We start from the raw sequence: 21,101 nt of genomic DNA, 5'->3' as shown, positions 1-21,101 counted from the left end.
TGTAATAGAAGGGAAAAAAAACAATAATCTTAAATCATCTGAACTATAAAAATGCAAAAAAACAAACAAAAACAAAAATAAGAAAAATTTTATGATCATTCACTGTACTGAGTGATCATTGAATGTAAAATATCCCAGGTGGGTATTGATCCTTTCATTTGAGAGTTCTTTGGAGTTTTTAACAAACTAAGAGGCGGGGCTGGCAGCTCTCAGATGAATTGTGGTTGAAGTTCCTCTGGGGAGGCGCTGAAAGCCCGATGTGTACTCAGCTGAGAGCACAGCTCAAAGCTCTGATGCTTCATGGTCCCTGCAGACAAAGTGTGTTGACTCAAAAATGTCTTGCTTGGAGGAATAATTAATATGAATGAATATATGGTTGCATTAAGTAACTATTTTTTTTTTATCACAAAAGGCGAAACATTTTACCTGATTAGTTATTGAACTTTCTCCAACGTAACAATAACTCATCAGTGATTTGTGACGAATGTAGCATCTCTACTTGTAAAACTTTGACCTGCCGATATTACTTGTAGCTAAAGTGAATTATCTTAATAAACTATGATATACGAATATCTATGAGTAGGTCCTTATTAACCCTTAAGAGATGGGGTCCATTGGAGCCCCCGAGTTTTTTACTCTGTGTGCAGTTCAGCAGGGTTGCACTGACCCTGCGTGCGCTTTTGTAAGTTTTTTTCCCGGGAACTGACGGTCTGTCGGGACACCCCTCCCCCGCTTCCCTGCTGTCAGACTGTGACATTTGCCGCCCTCCTCCTGAGCGTCGTGCTAAGACACCAGGATGGTTAAAACACAAGGTTGACAAGTTGTTCATGATGCCAATTAGTATCAGTGTAAGGAAACCCAGCTGATTGCCTCAAGCCACAGACGTTGCAGCAGTCGGGGTTGCAGACAGTTCTTTGATAACCTCTACGCATTTAGTTCGCATCCAACGTTCACTATCTGCGTTTTTTTTCCTCAGTGAGAGAGATGGCTCTGTGCATATTTTGATAATTTAATTTTCTTGTCAGATGCCATTGACAAGTCAAAAAAAAAAAATAGAAATTAGTAGTTTATATAATAGTTTTATTCTTAAGTTAACATGCCAAGTAAGAAATATGCTACGTTAATGTTTTTCAGTATGAAATAAAAAAATTTACTTTTCTCTTCATGTGTTTGACTACAAAAAAGAAAGACAATAAATGTTTTTAATGCACATGTTGTATTTAAATGCAAAAATCATATAACTTTTTTTTTCTTTTTTTGGTTGTTTTCATGTCAATTCTTATTTGAAAATCTAATTAAAATATGTACAGACTGAGATGTTTCTTTACACTTTTGCACTGCCTCCACCAAAAGTAGTTTAGTATTGGCAGAGAGGATTTGGCATATTTTCATGTTTCCTACCCACTCGGCTATGCAGTTCATCTCTCAACTGAATTTTCCATGCAGCTATTCAACCACTTAGGTGAAAGTAAACAGGCTGTCAAATGACATAGCATTTATTGCCAAGATGTGTTGTTAGAACATAGAAATCATTTGTTAAATACAATTTCCTTTTTTTGCTTGGTGTGGCTATTAAAGGCAGAAACAACGTCACAGAAACAACGTCAGCATCATAAACCTTAAATTGCAGGAAGTTTGGAGAACTGAGCTTGTTTTTGCTCTGTATAAGAGCGTCAAAGTCTAAGTTGACAGATGAATGCTCAGGAGATTTTTACTGCCCAAATAACAAGGCAAGAATATCTGCTTCTTACAATGGAGCTAAGAACTAAGAGAGGCTTACCATCACAAATTTCAGTGAGTACCAGTGGAAATGACTCTTTCCGTGTTGCCTCCAAATTTTGTTTTCTTTTGTGTCAAGTGATGGGAGTCAACTCACAGGAGATTACCACCACCTTCTGTAAGGAGTGTGAACTGATGAAACTCTTGAAACTTGGCAACTTTTGACCAAGACAGTATGCCATGACCTACTGAAACATTACAAGCCAACATGTCCAAACCCAGCATGTTCCATGATAGACTGAGGCTTTAGGCTCAAAAGCAACAATTTGGCTGATCCATTTAGGTTTTATGTCATCTGCTGAAACTCTTGTTCTCTCACTTCCACACAGTCTGAATAAACCCAGGGCTTGTCTTGGCATAGAAAATATAGTTCCCTTTAAAAATGACGATTGCATCTTGTTCCCCCGTCTTCATTTTTTAGCACCACTATAAAATAAGCTAACAATAAGTGAACTTCACTTGGCAACAGAATGAAACTGTTGGCGCTTGGTTATAATGAATTCACTGGCTGGAAATGTTGATGCAAATTTGGAGATTCCAACTGGCCAATCACAGGTCAGAGTTGGGGGGAAGAATGACAATTGGCACAAATAAATGCCAGTCAACTTACTTGCTTGGCTAAATGCTAGTTGCTAATTGTGAAACCTTGAACAAAGAATATAATCTAAGCGATAAATGAAAAGCCCTCGCTGGACACCAGGCAGTCGTGGTCTCAAACACATTCAAATTGTTTCTTTTTTTTTTTTTTTCAGTGAGGTGATGGCTCATTTAAATTCTGGTTTATGCATCTAACATGATGATTCAATGCAAAATTTGCTTTGTTTTTTTGTGCTTAGTTGGAAGAAGACTGATCTGCGAAATACAAGAGGTCAGTCAGTGTGTGGAGGCAAAGAAAGGGAGGCGGTATGAGTCACAATCAGACCCTCAAGCTAATTTGGTCGTTTAGTTTGCAACGAGGACCGGACTTTACAGTTAGGCTATCAACATGAGAAAAACTAATTCCATTCAAACATGTTTTTTGGATGATTAATAAAGAAAAAAAAATTCTAAGTTAAATGTTTGACTTTTTCCATGACTCAATTTTGGAACCACATCCACTGCTTAAACAAGAAGCTAAGAAAAAAGGCCTCTTCCTGTTTCACACGTCTTCTTTTGCCTCATGCCTTTATCTCTGTTATCTTTAACTCGATCATGACACTGTCTCTCTCTCTCTCTCCTATTTTTGTATATATTTGACAGATTTTTGAGATGTGTATCACCCACACTGCCTTGAAGGATAACTTCTATTTCGTTTGATAATAGATGCAATCTTAAGGCAAGCAGAGTGAGAAGATATAAGCAACAAGACGGCTGCACAGGCTGCATCTTTTTCCAGATAGGCCACTTAGCTGAAGAATCGCTTTGCTAGAGGCCACATCCATCCTCTGACGCTGTGCTATTTTGAACACTCCACATAGGAAATGAACCATTTGTCATATTCATACTTCTTCTTTTTGAGAAACCTTTTTTTTCTTTTTTTATCCCCAGTTCCTGTGTTCCTTCTATTCTCCACTTTCCCTTCATGCACTTGACTTGACTCTGTGTTACTCTGATTATTGTTTGATCCCCAATTAGCCACTGTTAGCATTGCATTTGCATGAGAAATCTGGGGCAAAACTGTTCATGTATTTTCTATGATTCTCAAGAACTGATATCCAGGTTGCAGGTTTAAGCCAAGTAAATATTTTACTGGTCTTCAGTGCAGATGTTTCAGCGAGATCCGTCATGGACATACATTTGTTGTTATTCCCTCGCGACAGAAAGTGCTGCATGTGTTTCCTACTTGTATGTTCTGACTTCTGTAAAGAACTTCGTACTGTTTGCCTGCATGCAGGCTTCACATTGGGTCGTTCAGCTTTCTAAAGCGTGGAGCAGAGTTTTAGTCCTGTTCCTAGTAGCACCGTGGTGTTTTCTAGGGCACATAGTGGTAATTGTGTTTAATTCATTATTATTGATTCGTTCTGAATCTCTTTAAGGGCTTGTATGGCGATGACGTTGTAGCAAGACAATAGTGGTCAGTTATTACTGAAAGGTGTAATTAGACAAATATATTACAGACGGAGAATAAAAGACGGGGTAAAATGTGTAGAGCTGCAACAGTAATGTGCAAGCGCTTTGGCAGCTCAGTGGCACCGTGTTTGGAGATTCATCTTAGGCCTTTGCCATTTAATTTAATACACTCGAAACTCTGTTTACTTTGGCGGTGAGTCTGAGTATGCATAGATTTTTACTTTATTATTCCTTCATCCCGCTGTCGTAGATCACCCTGTGTTTTAATGGTGTGGGAGGACATTGTAGACACTGTACTCTGCCAGAGTAAGAGTTAGCATTAACTGTATTCAACCAAGGTTGCTTCTTACAGGAAATAGGACAAGTATCTCTCAAATAGTCCTAACTATAATTTCTGAATAATCCAGCGAACAATTGCCTGCGAAGCACATATATTCAGGGATCTATAAATACGGTCTACAAGATGATGACTGGATAGCAAACCTAACATACCTCTTTCCGATGCAGAAAACCACTTGTCTGTTGATGATTCATTTATTTGCCAGCAACGAGTGTCGGGATTCATTTGAGTCAGATTAATGGAGACCTTAGACTTGTGATCCTTGAAACATAATTATAATCACTGAGGATCAGTACGTTTCAGAAACCAAACAGTTCTAATGTGAACTACACACCTTTTGTCCAAATATGCGTGCACTATATAACAGACATGTTTCACCAAACATGCTTAAAGTTTTGAACAAAAAACCTTTATGTAGCTTTAAATCCACGGAGCCACAATTTAACTTTCACAAACCCAATAGCAGGTATCTTTAAGAGTGCTTGAAATAAAACAGACTCCATCATGTTTATCCTTATGCACAAGGAAATCATTGTTGAATGCCAACTTACTCAATATAGCGCTCCTTCCTTCGACAAAATCTCTTTAATGTAAATTCATAAACATGTTTCTCTCCTCTCTCTTATTCTATTGTTCTCCACACAGCAGCCCACACATCGCAGGCAGCTGTGGCTGCAGGTGTTGTCTAAAGCAAAAATCCTAGATTGTTTTTTTTTTTTTTTTCCTGCTCTCAGAGGGCTTTACTTCATCTAGCCTACTGCTCTCTGTCACAACTGCCACAAGCTGTACTCTAAGCCATCAAAGACGGCAACAAACATCTCCCTTGTTTACTGCTAACGTAATGGTAACACATTCACCACATATATCGTACATGATGTTAAATAGACCTCCTCTTTCCTTTCCCTCCAGGTAACGGAAACGAGAACGGGTCCTCTCGGCTGCAGTAACTACGACAGCTTGGACTCCGTTAGCTCGGTGTTGGTGCACAGCCCCGAAAATAAGATCCACTTAAAGGGTAAGGCCCCCCCACACACAAATACACACACATAGTGTACGTGCAGCTTAATGCGATAAGCATGGGCACGCAGCCTCAACCCTGCAGAGAAGGTCCAACAATGCAGTAAAATTAACCGTACGCACACACGTTTAAGCACACAGAAATTCACCGCATCCGTCCATCCCACCTGCCTGCCAACTCTCTCACCTCTGGTGTTGTTGGCTTGGATGACCCTTTACTTTACGCTGCAGTAGTTTATATGTCTGTTTCTGCCTGACCGGCTTTCGGTCTCATAGGAAATCTGTTATTTTACCAGGCTGCAGATAGCCCAGACCCACGCTGACCTTAGCCTAGTCCATCCAAACCCGTCTACAAAACTCTGTAAACAAGTAAAACTCAGGTGGTTAAGTCACCAAATTATATTCCTGTTTATTTGCATTCATGAGAAAATTTTTCAACAAATGAAATCAGGTGGTGGTGGGTAAAGAATGGAAATATTGGCAGAATAACAAATTGCCTTGACTTTTTTTGTTAAACAGAGTGTGACGATGGCCGTCTGTGGAGGCAAGCCTTTATTTATCTTGCAAATAAATAAAAGGTCTATCAATTGCAAGAACATTATAATAAGTAAAATAAAGTTCTTTTTTTTTTCTTTAGAAAGATAAATCCAGAAAAAAAGGACACCTATTTCAAGGCCATGTTAGCTTAACCAGTCAGTGTCTATATCTAGTTGAAATATGTTGAAGAATGGTATTTTTAAATCTACAAATTTTGCTTCAACACAAATAGTTTGACTTGACTATCTCTACTGATTAACCTTAATTAACAACTTCCCAATCACTTTTAGTCATTTATCAAAGTTAGGGGGAGTTATGGGATTTTGTACCAAGAGATCTTACATTATTACAACCACAAAGACTTTCTCAGAAAGCACTAACCGGCTGCTATCAGTATGCTATTTTGTCTCCTAACAACGATTTATGCTTTTATCATGCACTCTAGATGTTAAGGTGAATTCCTTCAAATAACAAATAGTTATTAGGAAGTAGTTCTTGAGTTATGTTGTTGTTTTGAAAATGTTATGACTGCTTCTGAGCTAACTGAAAACACCCTGTTATGTACACTTTAAAAACTCCTCCACTCATTTTAAATACCCATTTTAAAAAGCATTTCTGGTATTCTCTTCAACAGACATAATATGAACAATTTAAAAGCACTATGAGATATTTCCAGCTGCAACATTCAGGAAACTTCATTCCTGCAAATGTCTTTGAAACATCATCGATTTTCTTTATTTATGTGAGTGGTTTTCGAAAAATAGCTTCACTGATATAAACTTATGTCAATACACAGCACAGATCTTAGTGGTAAAAATATGTTATTGACAAACTTGTGCAGCATTTCCAGTCCACTGCTGCAGTCTGGTGGTTCTTCTGCTTTACTTTGAGAGCATGGGGAATGTGTAAAGTGGACAGCCCTTTCTCCAAGATCTTCCCCATTTTTAATAGATTTTGGTTTTATCATTTTAACAACTCATTACCCCTCATTTACAATTATATAAAACATATATACTTTTTTGTTTCTGCTGTCAAAAATGTGCTAGTCGAAAATGATTACATACATGTGTATACATTTAGTTATTTAGTATGCAAATGATTTGGACGTAATAACTGGTAAAAGGTGTCAAAGTGATCCCAATCTGATCATTGCTATGCTGTATTTTCATTTGTGAAATACATAATATGCCACTTTGGCTGCATTATGGTTGGAAGCAGTTTCAGGTGAATTTGCAACAGCATTTTGCAAGGTTTGTTTGCATTTCAAATCTTGTAGGTGCAACCTAAACAATGTGATTTCTCTATATCTGCTTAGTGATTCTCTCTATCTTTTGTGGCCCAGTTTGTCTACTCCAACACACATTTGTGATGCGAAAACAAAAACAAAACCTGTCTGGAACGATTTTCTAACCAAAGCTCATTATTCCAAAGGTCAAGAGGACAAGCGATAAAAATCAATTCAGCCTGAAACTGAGCCAAAATACATAAAGTTATCTGGTATCAGTCTGTGATCTCCATGCATCTAGCATGTTTTGGTGTTGGTTTAACATCTAATATTGATGGGAACAAATTTGCCTTTGATAAGTATTCAGAGAGTTCTTAGGATGTGTCCACTCAATTATTCATACAGACACATTTCCATATTTCATTTACCGTCTGAGCTCCTAGCATGTCTTTCTGGATTTGAGAGTTCAAAACGCCAAATGCTGCTTTTGTCACGACGTTACAATTGCAGGAAAAGAAAAGAGCGAGAACAATGTGGTGGATTATTTTGCACAGCAATATCCGAGTTTCATTTTTTTTTTAATGGAGTCCTATTTACTAATACTCCAAGCACATCTCCTGCTGGTTTCATAATAGGAACCATAATAGCCATCAGTAGAAAAAGATCCTGTTGAGGTTAATTGCAATTTTATATGCATACAGATTTTGAAAAAAAAAAATAGAAGCATAAATTAGCCAACTAAAGGAGGCCAAATGTCTCCATTAAAGGAAACGTTATTATAAACTTAAAGGTAATATGACAAATGTGTCTCTTTGTAATTGTGCTATGATTTACTTCTGGGAAAGATGATGAATCCATTTGGAGTTCTGTGATAGAGTTCATAATGGCATTGTCTAGTTTATTAGAAAATCCACACTTTCACTGTGTGATGAGGGAAATGTTTTTGCGTCGTCGGTCCTCGAATGCTCGCATCACTTTCAGGTCAGAGGGGAAGAGACAGCAGGCCTTCCTTTGTTCTTCAAATGTTGGCCCCACATGGCAAGAATCATTTCTGTGATTACAGCTTGATTTTAAAAGTTGTCTGCCTGATAGTGCTTTACAAGCAACTGACAAAGGTTTATTATTATTATTATTATTATTATTATTATTATTATTATTATTATTTATTGCAGGGCTTTTCCCTTTCAGAACCTTTTAGTCTAACTATAATTAAAAAGACAATCTTTGCTCAGAATATCAAACTTACTTTTGCCACTCTCTCATCTTTCTGATTCCGTTTTCCAGTGTTTTTTTTTTTTAGCTACTCAAACTAGTTGAACTGGCTGCCACCTTAATAGTAGATGGGAAAGAAGCTAACGACAATATCTGCTTCAAGACTTAAGCTTAGTGTGCAATGATGCATTAAAACAGTTTAATGTACCAGCTTGTTTACATCACCGTTGAGAGCTTTCTTCTGTCAACAGCCACACAATTCACATCCATTCTCTCTCTTTTTAAAATTATTAATGTACTCTTGAAATTTTAGCTCAGTACTGCTAAAGGCTCTCATTACCATCTATGTCTTGCACCAAAACACACCCAACAAAACCGCAGCTTTACATAAAAAATGTGAAAGCATAGTTATAGAGGTTTAAATATTTCACCACGTTTTACACTTTTATGCAGAGACCAACCAATTACATACTTTTGTCAATTTAATAATTTTTAATAACAATGCCACACTGTTCTCTAATTTCGAGATAAATTTAACGTTGAAAAATAAAATGTTTACAGAAAAAAAAGCTGCAAACACAGTCCAAAGTTCCAGAGCTATCTTCCTCTGCTCACTCACTTTCCTTTTGCACCATATCACTTAATATTCATTTAATTTTATTTGATAATTTCAAAATATATGGGTTCCAACTAAATAATTTAAAGCAGGAAACTCTGATTTTATGCTATGTGTGAGATTGTTTAATCATTCCTTTTTATATCATAAGTGCAAAAAAAAAAAAAAAAAAAACTTAAGACGTGTTTCTGTGATCGGGTATCAATCATTTATATTAGGAACAGAGAGCAGTCATCGTTGCACAGCTCTGCAGTTAGAAAGAATTTCACTAATATTTCAAAACAAAGACAACCTGACGACAAAAATGATATAAATTATTTCTAGTACATTGTGGTGTTGCTAATCTAAATTATTGCAGTCAGCATAGTAAAAGCAGTCTCTTTACACCTCTTCAGCTCTTTTGAAATTCATGGATGAATTTTCAAACCCTCTCATTATCACCAGGTTTCTTGACAATAGGAAGACTAAATGCTGCCTAGGTGAACTCTGTAATGAAAAAATATTGACGGTGGGGGGCAGAAGGAAAAAGATTCGATATTGAAATATGATTATCCCCTCCAGCTGCCTGACCCTGACATTTCCTGCTAGAGCTGCCCTATAAAGTTATATTGACAAGCTTTGACCCGGAATAAAAACGAGGCTAAGCATGTTCGAAACCTTAAAGTTTTTACTGTTTGTCCTTGAAGCGGATATTAAACCTTAAGTATCACAGATGTTGCTGAATAAATATCATTTTTCTCCACTAAGTGAACCATAGTTTACTTCTCCGTTGTTAGGTCAAGTCCTGTATCTTTGTGTCCGTCCTTCTTTTCTAAAATGAGGAATATTATTAGTTTAAGACCCAGAGAGACTGTAGGTATTAAGAAAGGCTAAAGAGAAAAGTGAAAAGGCCATGTAGTGCAAAATGAGTCAACACTGTTTTGAAGGCTTTGTTCACTGTCTGACATATTTGTTAAAGGCAGAATCAGTGTGTAGGTTGTCGAGTGGGTCGTTAAAGCACGATACTTTTCAAATTCTGAAACAATAAGTGATAAAAAAAAATCTTCATTCTCTTTTGTTTTCAATTCTAGAAAAAAAAAACCATAATTGCAGCTGAAAGGTACAAGTTTGTCCCCAGAAAACAAACAGAAGGATTTGTTTTACAAATATGAGTATTTATAGTTTCAAGTAAGAAACGTTTAAAAGAAAAACGAACTGTAATGATCTTCAGACTTCATGTCTTGGGTAGACATTTCATTCTACAAATGCAATAATTAAATATGTTTTTTTATTGTCTTTTACATTGATTTTGTAATGAAAAAAGGGGAGCCCTACCAATGACCAGGGGTAAACTCTTACTCCTATTTTCTCTAATTAGCTTGATGATTTCCATTCCTGCCCTTCCAAAGCAACTTGGTCCCGTGAGCCAAGTTGATAAAAACGAGGTTGTAAAAGCCGTTTCTAGACCAAGTCAAGCCTGCACTGAGGTATCAAGTCTCCTAAGAAATAATTATGGCAGAAACTTTGGACTATTTTGTATCAGTTCTCTCTCTGCACAAGATAAATTTTAATTAGATCTTGAACATCTTCTTGTGCTTTTAGAAAAAAGGACAGTGTGTCAAACTTCTTAAAGTACGCTTCTCAAAGTAGTTCTTAAATTCTTTCAATCGTTATAAATATGATGCTTCATAACGGAAAGAGGAAACACTTTTGTTTTTTTAAATATCTGTGACAATTATAAAACAGAAGATTCTGTCCTGATGCATCTGGACAGAAACGTTAAAGGTTTCTGGTGGCCCGTTTTCCTTGGTCACTTATGTGCACTTATGTTTCCTTTTCGGGAATTTTTCTGTTATTCACAAGGTTGAGAACAGGAACCAGAGCCTAATGCTAATGCTGCGACTCCTTGGCTGCCTGGTTAAAAATGGGTAAGCCCTCGTGCGAGTGATGGTTCTAAGAGACACCAGAGTTTGACACGTGCTTAGTAGGCTGTCTGCTTCAGATCAGAGAAGAAAAACCCGTCGACTTTCGTGTCCGTCCATGAAGACACAAGCTGATTATTTACTCAAATTAGGGTTCTTGGTAATGCTAACTGCAGCAGAATAATTATAAAACGACACAAGAGAGGCTTAAATGGCAAAGAAGGTCTTCAAAAGCCAAGTGTCCTTCCAGGCCTAAACTTGCCTGGGACTTTCCTCCAAATGTGGAGGAAAGTTTCATCCTCTGAGAAAAAAAACAATCTGAATAGGCCTGGTGTCTGATAACTTCTTTGGTGAGAGAAGGACATATGGTAAAAACAATGTTTTCTATGTAGCACACTGGAGAACGCTCTGTCTTAAGAGTGTTTCATTATAGGGGAACAATGTAAAGTGCCAACATCTAAACATTTTTGGACGTATCAAACTGCAACTTGCTATAATTAAATACCACAGTGGTTTAAATGTGTTAGGTTTAGGGGTAGGGCTCGGTCTTTCTTTTGTTTTACTATAATAAAGACTGTGTATTCTCCAACACCACATAAAGTTGCCTTCGTACTTTTATCCTGCAGTCAGAGTGGAGCTTTCGAAACAATATTCCCCAATCCTCAACTCCCCAATTTTTATATGTTTTTTGCAATTTTTATTACCTTCAAAATGAAACCTTCCAAGTTATTAGCTATGGTCCTCTCTTGTGTGTGTGGGTGGCATTTTTTTGAGATGCGTGCATCCAGAAACCCATCAAGAGTCTAGTAAAAGTCCAGTAACAATAGACAGAACTGTGTGGGAGGAGGCGGCAACTCAGAAATATACCAGTTGGTGGAAAAATCGGCTGACGCACAAATGTACGATCTCAAAACTTAGGAAAGTGTTCCTGCTCTCAGCGCTGTACTTCATGTTGTCGAAGGTTTGGTGAAAAATTCTGATGGAGAGTAAAATCTGCTCTTTGGGGCAAGTGTACGATGAGCGCCATATAAGTTAGAATCATGCAATACATGTGATTTATTCCTGGTCAGATGACTGGTGTGGCTACTTCCAAAAGAAGAGAGAGAAACATCGAGATGATTGTTAGGTGGGTCTAATGTTTCTCCACAATTGCCTGATTTTGCTGGTTAAGGCACAAGTTGCCCGTGTCCTACATCCGGCTCACAAGACAACAGCGCACGACAGGTTCATGAGAGGACGACATTTTAGAAGTAACTAAGAATCTCCTTGTTTTTAAAGAGAAACATTTTTAAAAATCACAATCTGTGTTTCAGGAATCTACAGTCAGTCTTACAGTTTGCTGAACCGCAATATCTGGCCTGGCCACTACAGTCTGAGAGAGACTATAAAACTCCCATTTAGAGGGCGTTGCCGAACACACACACACACAGTGTCTAGTCCTGAGCTGAAGAACTTTTTTTTTAATAAATACAGTGAAAAAATATCTGTTTTATTGTAGGATGTATAAATTGTATGTGGGAGACATTAAAGATCCAAAAACACCTTTTTTTCTGAGATGAATCACATTTTCATAATATCCGATCTGGCATCAGGTTTGAGCGTTTAGTTTTATTTTACCAAACTACTTTTGGTGGCATTAACACATTTAATTTGCCCAACCAAACATACCTGTGAGGAGGAACAACAAAGCGGTTGCCAAAATAAAAACTGAAAACAAAAATAAATTGACTATTATTTTCCTTATCAAATTAGGCTCAAATATCAGATGCATCATCATTTTCCATCTAATTTTCTTATTGTAGGTGCACTTAAGATAGTATTTAACAGCCAATATTTGTAAAATTAGTTTTAATTTGGATTACCGTTCAAAATAGACCAACCCAGCAGTCATTTCATGCCGACCATTAGATTGGCGCTGAACAATGGCAGCCCAGTAGAACGGAGAGTCTCTGTCAGAGTCTGTTGGAAGAAGCCCTTTTAGCCTCACAGTCACAGAACAAATGTCTCACAGTTTGTGTCACTATCCTCTAAACGTACTGCGTAACCTTCCCATATGGTCGGACCGTTCCGCGCCTTAGTGAATGCTCCTCTGATGCTGTGAAGTTGGGGCTCTGAAGAAGCCGAGCAGCTTTGTTGTCTGTGGCAGGTCAGCGCTCGTTTGTGACTCTTTGTGTACAGTAGAGCCGGTCGTGTGGCGCATGCAGCAATGTCTTTATAGCAAATCCTCATAAGCAGTAAATAAATATCAAGTCTTTCCACACGGCCACTATTTAAATATGCTTTTATATATTTTTTTAATTTCAAGTTCAAAGGTTAAAGGTAAATTGTGGAGTTAAGCTTGGGTTTTTGAAAAGCAACCTTATTTAAGACTCCAAGAATGTTGTTGTGTCGGATATAGATTTTTCTTTTTACCTTCAAAAATGCAACCTTCTCTTATATGCTGTGAGTTTAAGACTTGAGATATTGATGAGAACAGCAGAGGGACATCATGGTTAGAAGTAAATACCGAGAGCCACATTTTTCTCAAATGTCATCTTTACAACTTTAGTAGGAAATGGTTCAGGGCATTTCCTTCTAAATTTTTCTGTATAAAGTCTATTATTGTTATCAGTAATTTTACTCAGGTAGGTGTAAAAAAATACTATTTAATAAAACCAATCAAGTGAAAATAAAAAGTACAGCATAGCAAAAGTACTCCTAAAAGTGCATAATTTAAAAAAAAAGTAGTCAAATAAATGTAACTGAGTAAGTGTAACTAGATACTACCCAGTCTAAGGTTGAGCAATTTTGCAAAAAGTGAGGAAAAAGTTTCAGGTCGAGACATATTCTAAAAAATACTTGCAGCTGTGATTTCAGTGACTACATGACTCTACATGTAGCATTAGTTCATCAGAGTGAATAACACTTATTTGTGTTGACCCTTCATACTAAAATCTTTATACACTTTGGAATTTGTAATGGTGTTAACAGAAGATGAAAAACTTCAAAAAGTGTGAATAGTTTCAAAAGATTCAGTGGATTCCTATTTTTAATAACCAGTGACTTTTAAAGGTGTGGATCTCTTCTATGGATTTAAATCGTTCAGTTTCGTCATGAATTTGCCTTCTACTTGTGAACCATATTGTTATGTAATATGTAAAGTAATATGTAAAATTAAACCTACTGAAGCTTTAATGTTATTGCCCTTTTCTACCATTATGGACAAATTAAGAATAAAGCCATTGCAATATTTAATTTAAATTGCTCCGTTGGTTTGAGAGACAACATGTGGACTGGAATAGTTCTGTTCTCTTACAATAGACAAGCTTGTAGTATTTGGAGTCCTGTTCTGGAAAACGCTCGCCTCTTAACACAAGCTTGCATAAACTCAAGTGCGAGTTTATGCAAGCGCACAGAGGAACGTGCAGGCCCACTTTTAATCAGAATGACACCATTGCCTGATGACAGCTGCAGGGTGGCCTTCATCCATCACAAGCCCCCAACCCCCCTTCAGGTCCATAAACAGGCCTTCAGAAGTTTGCTGGAATTCCTTCAATAGCGAGAGCATGGGGGACGGATGCCGCAGGACACTCGTGAGCTCCTGCAGGATGAGAGGTCTGTCAAGTGACTCCCTTTTGCTTAGGTCTAAGTTTGGGCAGTCACTGAAACAAATACTCTGCACACAAGCTGTTTCTGTGCACTGCACTGTATGAATCATTCATGTGCCGCTTGCATGCCAAATTTCTCACTGGTCCCTGCTCTGACATCACAGCGCTAGATGTCTCGACGGTAGAAGTTTCAGCAGACGAAAGATATAGGGAGAAATAGAAAGTGAGCCAGATAGAAGTCTGTCTGGTGGAGTGGGGGAGGTGGGTAGTTTGTGGCTCTGAAGTCTTTTTACTCTTTAAACTGACAGACCTGTTGGATATAGCTCCCTCAGCACCACACGGGGCCTTATCTCTTTGCAGTGTTACAGCTTTGCACTTTTCATGCATACACAATGTAGTGGACTCTTTTGTGTATGAGCACAAAACTATCTCAGGAGAGCATAAAACAGCTGAGCTGAGGTAAATACGCATTCCAGCCTGTGCAACAAGTCAGCAGAAAATTCAAGTCACAGTCGGAAGGAAGCTTTGCGACCAAGGAGGGAAAAGTCAGACAGAAAAAAATAAAGAAAGGATGAGGCTTGGTATGTGACACAGGAGCATATGTGCCATTGTGTGTGCTCTTGCACACAAGACATTGAAGCCAGACGGATGCAAAACTCTCAGGCCCCGAGGGCAGGACGGCGGGCCGAGGGTACCAACGGCGCGTCCTGCAGAGACGAGGGTGCATTCCGGTGCAGCGGACTTAGCTGTCAGCAAAGCAGAGGCTTAAAATGAGCACGCAGTCACTCGAAGACATGCACCGATAACAGAGAGGCAGTGATCATGGGGTGGGTTTAAGAGCTTCAAATTGCCCAAAATGAAAAATGTGACCTCTGCAGGGGATTGAGAGATGGAAAGACGGGGAACCTTGGGGCTGCCATTTCTAGTCCAGTGGAGTGATCTAAATCTGGGGGTGGATGGAAGCAAAGTCTCATGGGTAATGACCCTAAAAGCCCCCATCAGAAAGAGGACACCCACAGGTTTTTCATGTTGGTAACAGGGGACCTGGTGTGATAAGGAGAGATAATGCTGAAGATTAAAAGCAAGTGATGGGATTTTTTTTTCTTTTTTATCACTGTTTCGAGCCCTGTTGGAACAGAGGTGTAGCGCTCAGTGCAGTCTGGAATGTTCCAAGCTTTTGTCCTATTTGAAGCCTTTCTTTGGGTTGATGAAAAGGCAGACTTATATTCTACACACATGTATATCTGCACATGGTTCCAGCCAAACAGCATTTACAAAAGATTTCCTAAATTAGTTTTTTTTTTTTGTTTGCTTGTTTGTTTTATCAGATATTTGTTCAATAATAATCTGCTGTTTATAGCCCAGGTGCCGACTCTTGCCTCATTATCAGCAGGTAGTTAAAGGTTGAAAATATCGCAGTAAAGATAATTGATGGCGGTTTGATTCATTACCAGATTAAATTGGTTTCTCAGTTGTTGATATTCCCTTTACACAGACACATGTAATTGATACATCACCAGTTTTAGATTAATTAGAAACTGGACTGAAATAGGTAGCAAATTAATCTGGAACTCGGTGAAAGGGTAGCCTGGAGGCACAAAGATGAAAGATCCTTTTCTGTTTTTAAGGTCTTTATTTTCATCTCCTTTTTTATTCTGGTTAAATAATGTGGCAAATGTAAAGATTTGGGAAAACTGAACTAACAGCAAGGCCTTTTTTTTAACTTAACATCCCTCAATTTAACATCTTTTCTAATTAAACCAAGTTTGTATATTATTCGAATCTGTGGAAATACATGTTTGAAAATAGAAAACTCAGTTTAGTCATTGCTATAATTCTTATATTGCTTTTGCCAGCAGTCATTCAAGAAAACCAATAACATTTAGTGCATTACATGTCACTATTGTGTTAGTACACTGAATTTAAATAATTTGTAGAAAAAAAGTAAAAGTTCCAGCATTGCATTTCTGGGAATCTGAACCTGTAACATTTTTAGAGAGAGCTAGGAAAACCCACTGCCACGAGGCTGGAAATTAAAATATATGCTGCAAATAGGCATCACCTTAATGAAATTTGAATAAACGCAACAAAGTTGCAGAAATGACTTTATAATATTTGCCTCATTCTTTTGATATGTGAAACTAGTGAACATTTACTCACCTCTGAATGTCAAATGCTTGGACTTCTTCATACAGAAATTCAGCCAAAAGACTACATTTGTTTATGCATTTCACTGCAGAACGATCAGCAGTGAAATGTCTCAGTACAGAGGATTTGACTCTCAGCACTGCAGAGAGAGGAGGCAGGTTGGTGACTTGATTTTTGCCAGAGGGAATATGCAAGAGAATAAATCAGTCTCGCTAATCTGCGGTTCTGGAGAGGAAGCTGGAAAGCTGCAGTAACGTCAGAGGAGGAGGATGTTGGGGAACTGAGAAAGATAGTTTGATCATGTGGAGGAAGGAAGTCCTGATGGAGTATATCCACAACTTGGTTAGTCAAATTTCATTATTTGCTTAGATCCCCAATCCAGTGGTTAGAAGTCAGGTAATGGTCATACATAGAGAGGGGAATGTCAGAATACCTAGTAAAACAGAGCAGCAGGGCGGGTCGTGGTCCAGCCATCAGAAAGGTCGCAGAGATCTGTTATGGACGAGGCAAAAATTGTATGGAGACAACAAGGGCAAGGACACAACGCTGGGTAACTACTGGCTCAAGAAAGTCAATAAGGAGGCAGAAACTGGGGAGAGCTCAAGAACTGCAGAAAACAGGTGAGAAAGGCAGACAGTTGGGCTAGGCACAGGTGGCTGAATGAAGCTGATGAGCAGAGATTTAACTGGGCAGGTGGAGCAGAGCAACACGGAAGCATAAAAGCAAGACGAGAATAACATGGAGAAACACGGAATATTATCGTTGCAGTTGATTTGACCGCTTGGCTCGCTGATAGATGATGTAGAAAACAATGACCTTTCCTCCCTATATGGTCAGGTGGTCGTTAGGCAAGATGAGGAACAAAACGCAAGAATGATGTCTCTGCTTGCTCTCTCCTGGCTCAGTAGCCACACACCCATTATGCATCCAATATCTGCATTATAAACAGATCGTAAGTGACACACATTTCTTTATAGATGTGACAGGATTTCATGTTTCACCAAATGCACCTAATTACTTTCAGTCTGACCCATATAAAACACATTTTTAGATGAGCCAATGTGCAGAGCAAGAAAAGAAAATGCACGACAGCAGCTTGTTATTTAGGGCAACTTGCAAGTTGCGTAAATTTTAAAAACAAGACTTGTTGTTTTCTAAGAAACAAAAAAAGGTAATAAAACTTAATCCAAACTGACTAGTCAGGCTTTAGTTTGAGGTTGTGTTGGCTTTGACCACCATGTACACAGAAGAATCCTCAAGCAGGAATATTCACAATGTGTGTGTGCAAGACTGTCCTCGATGCTACTTTAAAACATGTAGTTAATTTTATCTCCGTTTGATTATTACAGTATATTACTTCTACTTAAGAAAAAACAAAAACTCACAAATCAGGATTTTAGCCCATACAAGCCTACCACAGCATTCTTATCTCATAGAAGCTTGACAGTGTTGTTGGGCTTTACGTCACTCTTAGTGATATAAAATGGCAAATAGCACCTGGACACATTCCAGTTTGCATTGTTTTTTTTTTTTTTTTTTACTCATTTTGGAAAGGCAGGCGCAAGTGTCATACTGATCACAGCATGCTTTCGGCTGAATACTGATGCGCTGCCGCAGTAACGACGTGTGTCAAAGGTGAAAAGCGGCAAGGTGAAAAGAGGATGACTCACAGGCAAGTACCCAGCTAACAGCCAAGCTGAATAATTTGTGCTCAGTCTACATTTTCATAATGTTCTTTAAAAAAAAAAAAAGAAAAAATACATAGCCAAGTCGGACAGACGGGGCCAATTTTGTATAAAATGACAGTGCAGCCAAGTGATGCTTGAATGCCCATCCAAACTTTTCAAAAGGCTGCTTGAAAGTTGCCTTGGATGCGACTTCAATTGTTAGACCCTGCTGTAGAGTTATATTTAGCATTATGTTTTAGTGGCTATACCTGTTTAGAATTTATGTAACAGGATTGACTCCTCCACCGATGTGACGCTCGTGGGTGTCGCTCCGCAACGTTATCAAGGAAGACTCGTTATTTATCGGGAAACTGATTAAAGCATCGAGGCAGCTTTCTGCAAAGTCGCTGCAAATTATCATATATTCTGTGCTGACTTTCAAAACAAAACAATCTGTCTTATAATAACACAATTTATATGGAGATTATTTCTAATCTTATCAGTGCAATTAGTCCGTAAAAAATAAAAAAGAAGAAAACAAGGAGAGGCGCCATCAAGGTGGGGATAGAGTGAGATAATGACTAAATCTGGCAGGTTGTTTAGCTCTCTCTCCCAAACCGAAGAAACTTCCTGAAGAACTGGAACTGTGTGTGCGTGTGTGTGTGTGTGTGTGTGTGTGTGTGTTTGTGTGTGTGCATATACACAATCACATGACAATCCACCCACATGCACACAAACTAACCCACAGGAAAGTAGAAAAAGGCCTCAAAGCACCTGCCAAAGCATAGAACATGGAAAATGTGACTAATTACATTACTTTCCATGCCAGTAAAAGAGAAAATACCAAAGAAGAGATATGCATATTCATATCAGGGCACAGTGGGATTGACTTGGCTGCCGAAAATCATCCAGAAAGAGCTTGTGAAGTGAGGAAAGAGGCAGCTTTTGACACAAATTAACAATTATTAGACGGAAAATCAGCGAGACAGGAGCGGACCACAGACCATTTCTGGAACGCGGCGTGAGCTTCACACACCAGGCTACCTCCTGGTTTCTGAGAGATGTCGATCTGCAAACACATCAGCTTCTGATGTGGCGCAATACACTGTGCAGCCATAGATCTTTGCACTATAATTAGCATCACATGTTTTAATACAGTTTAAACCACGAAAGCAGCAGCGAAAATTTAACACATTTTCAAGCTGGTAAATTAAATTGATTCCAACTTTGCTTCCCACAGGTTAAGCATGTAATTGTTTCAATACCCTGCAAAGGCTACTAAAGCTACTGGGTTAAAACGACATGCAGATGAAATTGCAATTCTTGCTTTCCATTTGATTCTTAAAAAAAAAAAAATTGGTTAAATATTCTGGAGCAGTTCTTCAAAATGTTTTGCTAGATCCATCCATTTAAGACATTTTTTTAAAATAAAATCTGACATGATGAATCATGGGAGTCAAAACGCCAAATGCTTTCAGCTCCCTGCTGCGGACAGGATCATAGCCTATAATACCTAAAAAAAAAAAAAAAAGCTGAAATGAAAGGGCTATGTTGTGGATGTTCTTTTTCATGCTGAAATTGCAGCTTTTGCACTCTTTCGCACACATTTGTTTTTTTTTTAACCTCTGACTTCATGTCAGGCTTGCAGGATGTCCTGCCAGAGTTCCTCCGTGGGCGTTTTGTGGAGGCGGCCCTCAGCTACGTGGCCTGTAACTCGGAGGGTGAGCTGCTGTGCCGCAACAACGACTGCTGGTGCCGGTGCTCTCCCAGATTCCCAGAGTGCAACTGTCCGTTCGCCGACATCAAAGTCATGGAGGAGAACCTGGAGAAGAACAAAGCGTCCTGGAACAACTTCAATCAGGAGTTCATGGAATCAGGTATGTGCAGGTGTCGTTTTCAGGCCGCATGTTAGGCAGACTTTGAAGACGGACAGAAAATGACATTGAATGGTGATTTGATTTGGTGTCAGAAACTGTTTAAAACAAACAGTATTTCACATTATTATGTTGAAAAGCCAGTTTCTGTCTCTGTAAATTGGAACATAATTAAACTTTGTGAAGATGCTAACCAAAGCACATCAATATCTTTAGTCATTTGGCGTGTTACGGTATTCTGGTGTGGCAGTATGTTAGTCGTTAATAAAAAGCAGTTTGTCTTGTTGCCTGACAACAATTTGTTACATTAATATTGGGAATTCCTGCATTACTGTGTTGCTCTGCTTGTGCAGCTGCATTTTGAGCACTTGGTTCTTGGTTCTGTTGGACCTTAGTCCAGCTTTCGACACTGTTGACCACGACATGTTACTGAATCGAATGGAGAGTTGGGTCGGACTCTCCGGTCCACTGCTCCACTGGTTTGAATCTTACATAAAGAACAGGGATTTCTTTGTTTCAATCGGAAACTTCTCATCAGAGAGGTCAAAGGTCACATGTGGGGTACCCCAAGGTTCAATCCTAGGACCCCTTCTTTTCAATATTTATATGCTCCCACTGGCTCAGGTTATAACAGGAAATAAGATCAGCTACCATAACTACGCGGATGATACACAGCTCTACATCACAATGTCACCAGGTGACTCTGAACCCATCCAATCACTGAATAGATGCTTAGAACAGATAAATATGTGGATGTGTCAAAACTTTCTCCAGCTGAACAGAAACAAAACTGAAGTTATTATCTTTGGACCTAAAGAGCAGCGAACTAGAATCAATGCTCAGCTTCAGTTATTACAACTGAAAACCAGCGATCAGCCCGAAACCTGGGAGTAGTGATGACCTCTGACCTGAACCTTCAGAGCCACATTAAGACAGTCACAAAGTCGGCCTTCTATCACCTGAAGAACATCTCCAGGATTAGAGGACTACTGTCTCAGCGCGATCTAGAGAAACTCATCCATGCGTTTATCTTCATCCGCATTGATTACTGCAACAGCGTCTTCACAGGTCTGACTAATAAATCAATCAAACAGCTGCATCAGAACCAGAACCAAACGAGGAGAAGCAGCATTCAGTTTCTATAAACCA

General features: G+C 38.6%; 1 protein-coding gene across 1 annotated transcript in view; it reads left to right on the top strand.

Moving 5' to 3' along the window:
- Positions 1-20,458, top strand: part of LOC106938823 (BMP/retinoic acid-inducible neural-specific protein 3-like) — a 59,130-nt gene extending 38,672 nt beyond the window's left edge. Inside the window, exons 4-5 of the mRNA XM_015021004.1 lie at positions 5,078-5,183; positions 19,719-20,458. Coding sequence (XP_014876490.1) covers positions 5,078-5,183; positions 19,719-19,990 — 378 coding nt within the window. The 3' untranslated portion in view covers positions 19,991-20,458. The remainder of the gene's footprint in view (positions 1-5,077; positions 5,184-19,718) is intronic.
- Positions 20,459-21,101: the final 643 nt, after the last annotated feature.

This window comes from Poecilia latipinna, unplaced genomic scaffold (assembly GCF_001443285.1).
Source record: "Poecilia latipinna isolate Pla-1442-1.1 unplaced genomic scaffold, P_latipinna-1.0 Scaffold2700, whole genome shotgun sequence".
Classification (NCBI taxonomy): Eukaryota; Metazoa; Chordata; class Actinopteri; order Cyprinodontiformes; family Poeciliidae; genus Poecilia; species Poecilia latipinna.
The sequence above is the reverse complement of the archived record's forward strand: the minus strand, read 5'-3'. Positions and strand labels throughout refer to the sequence as shown.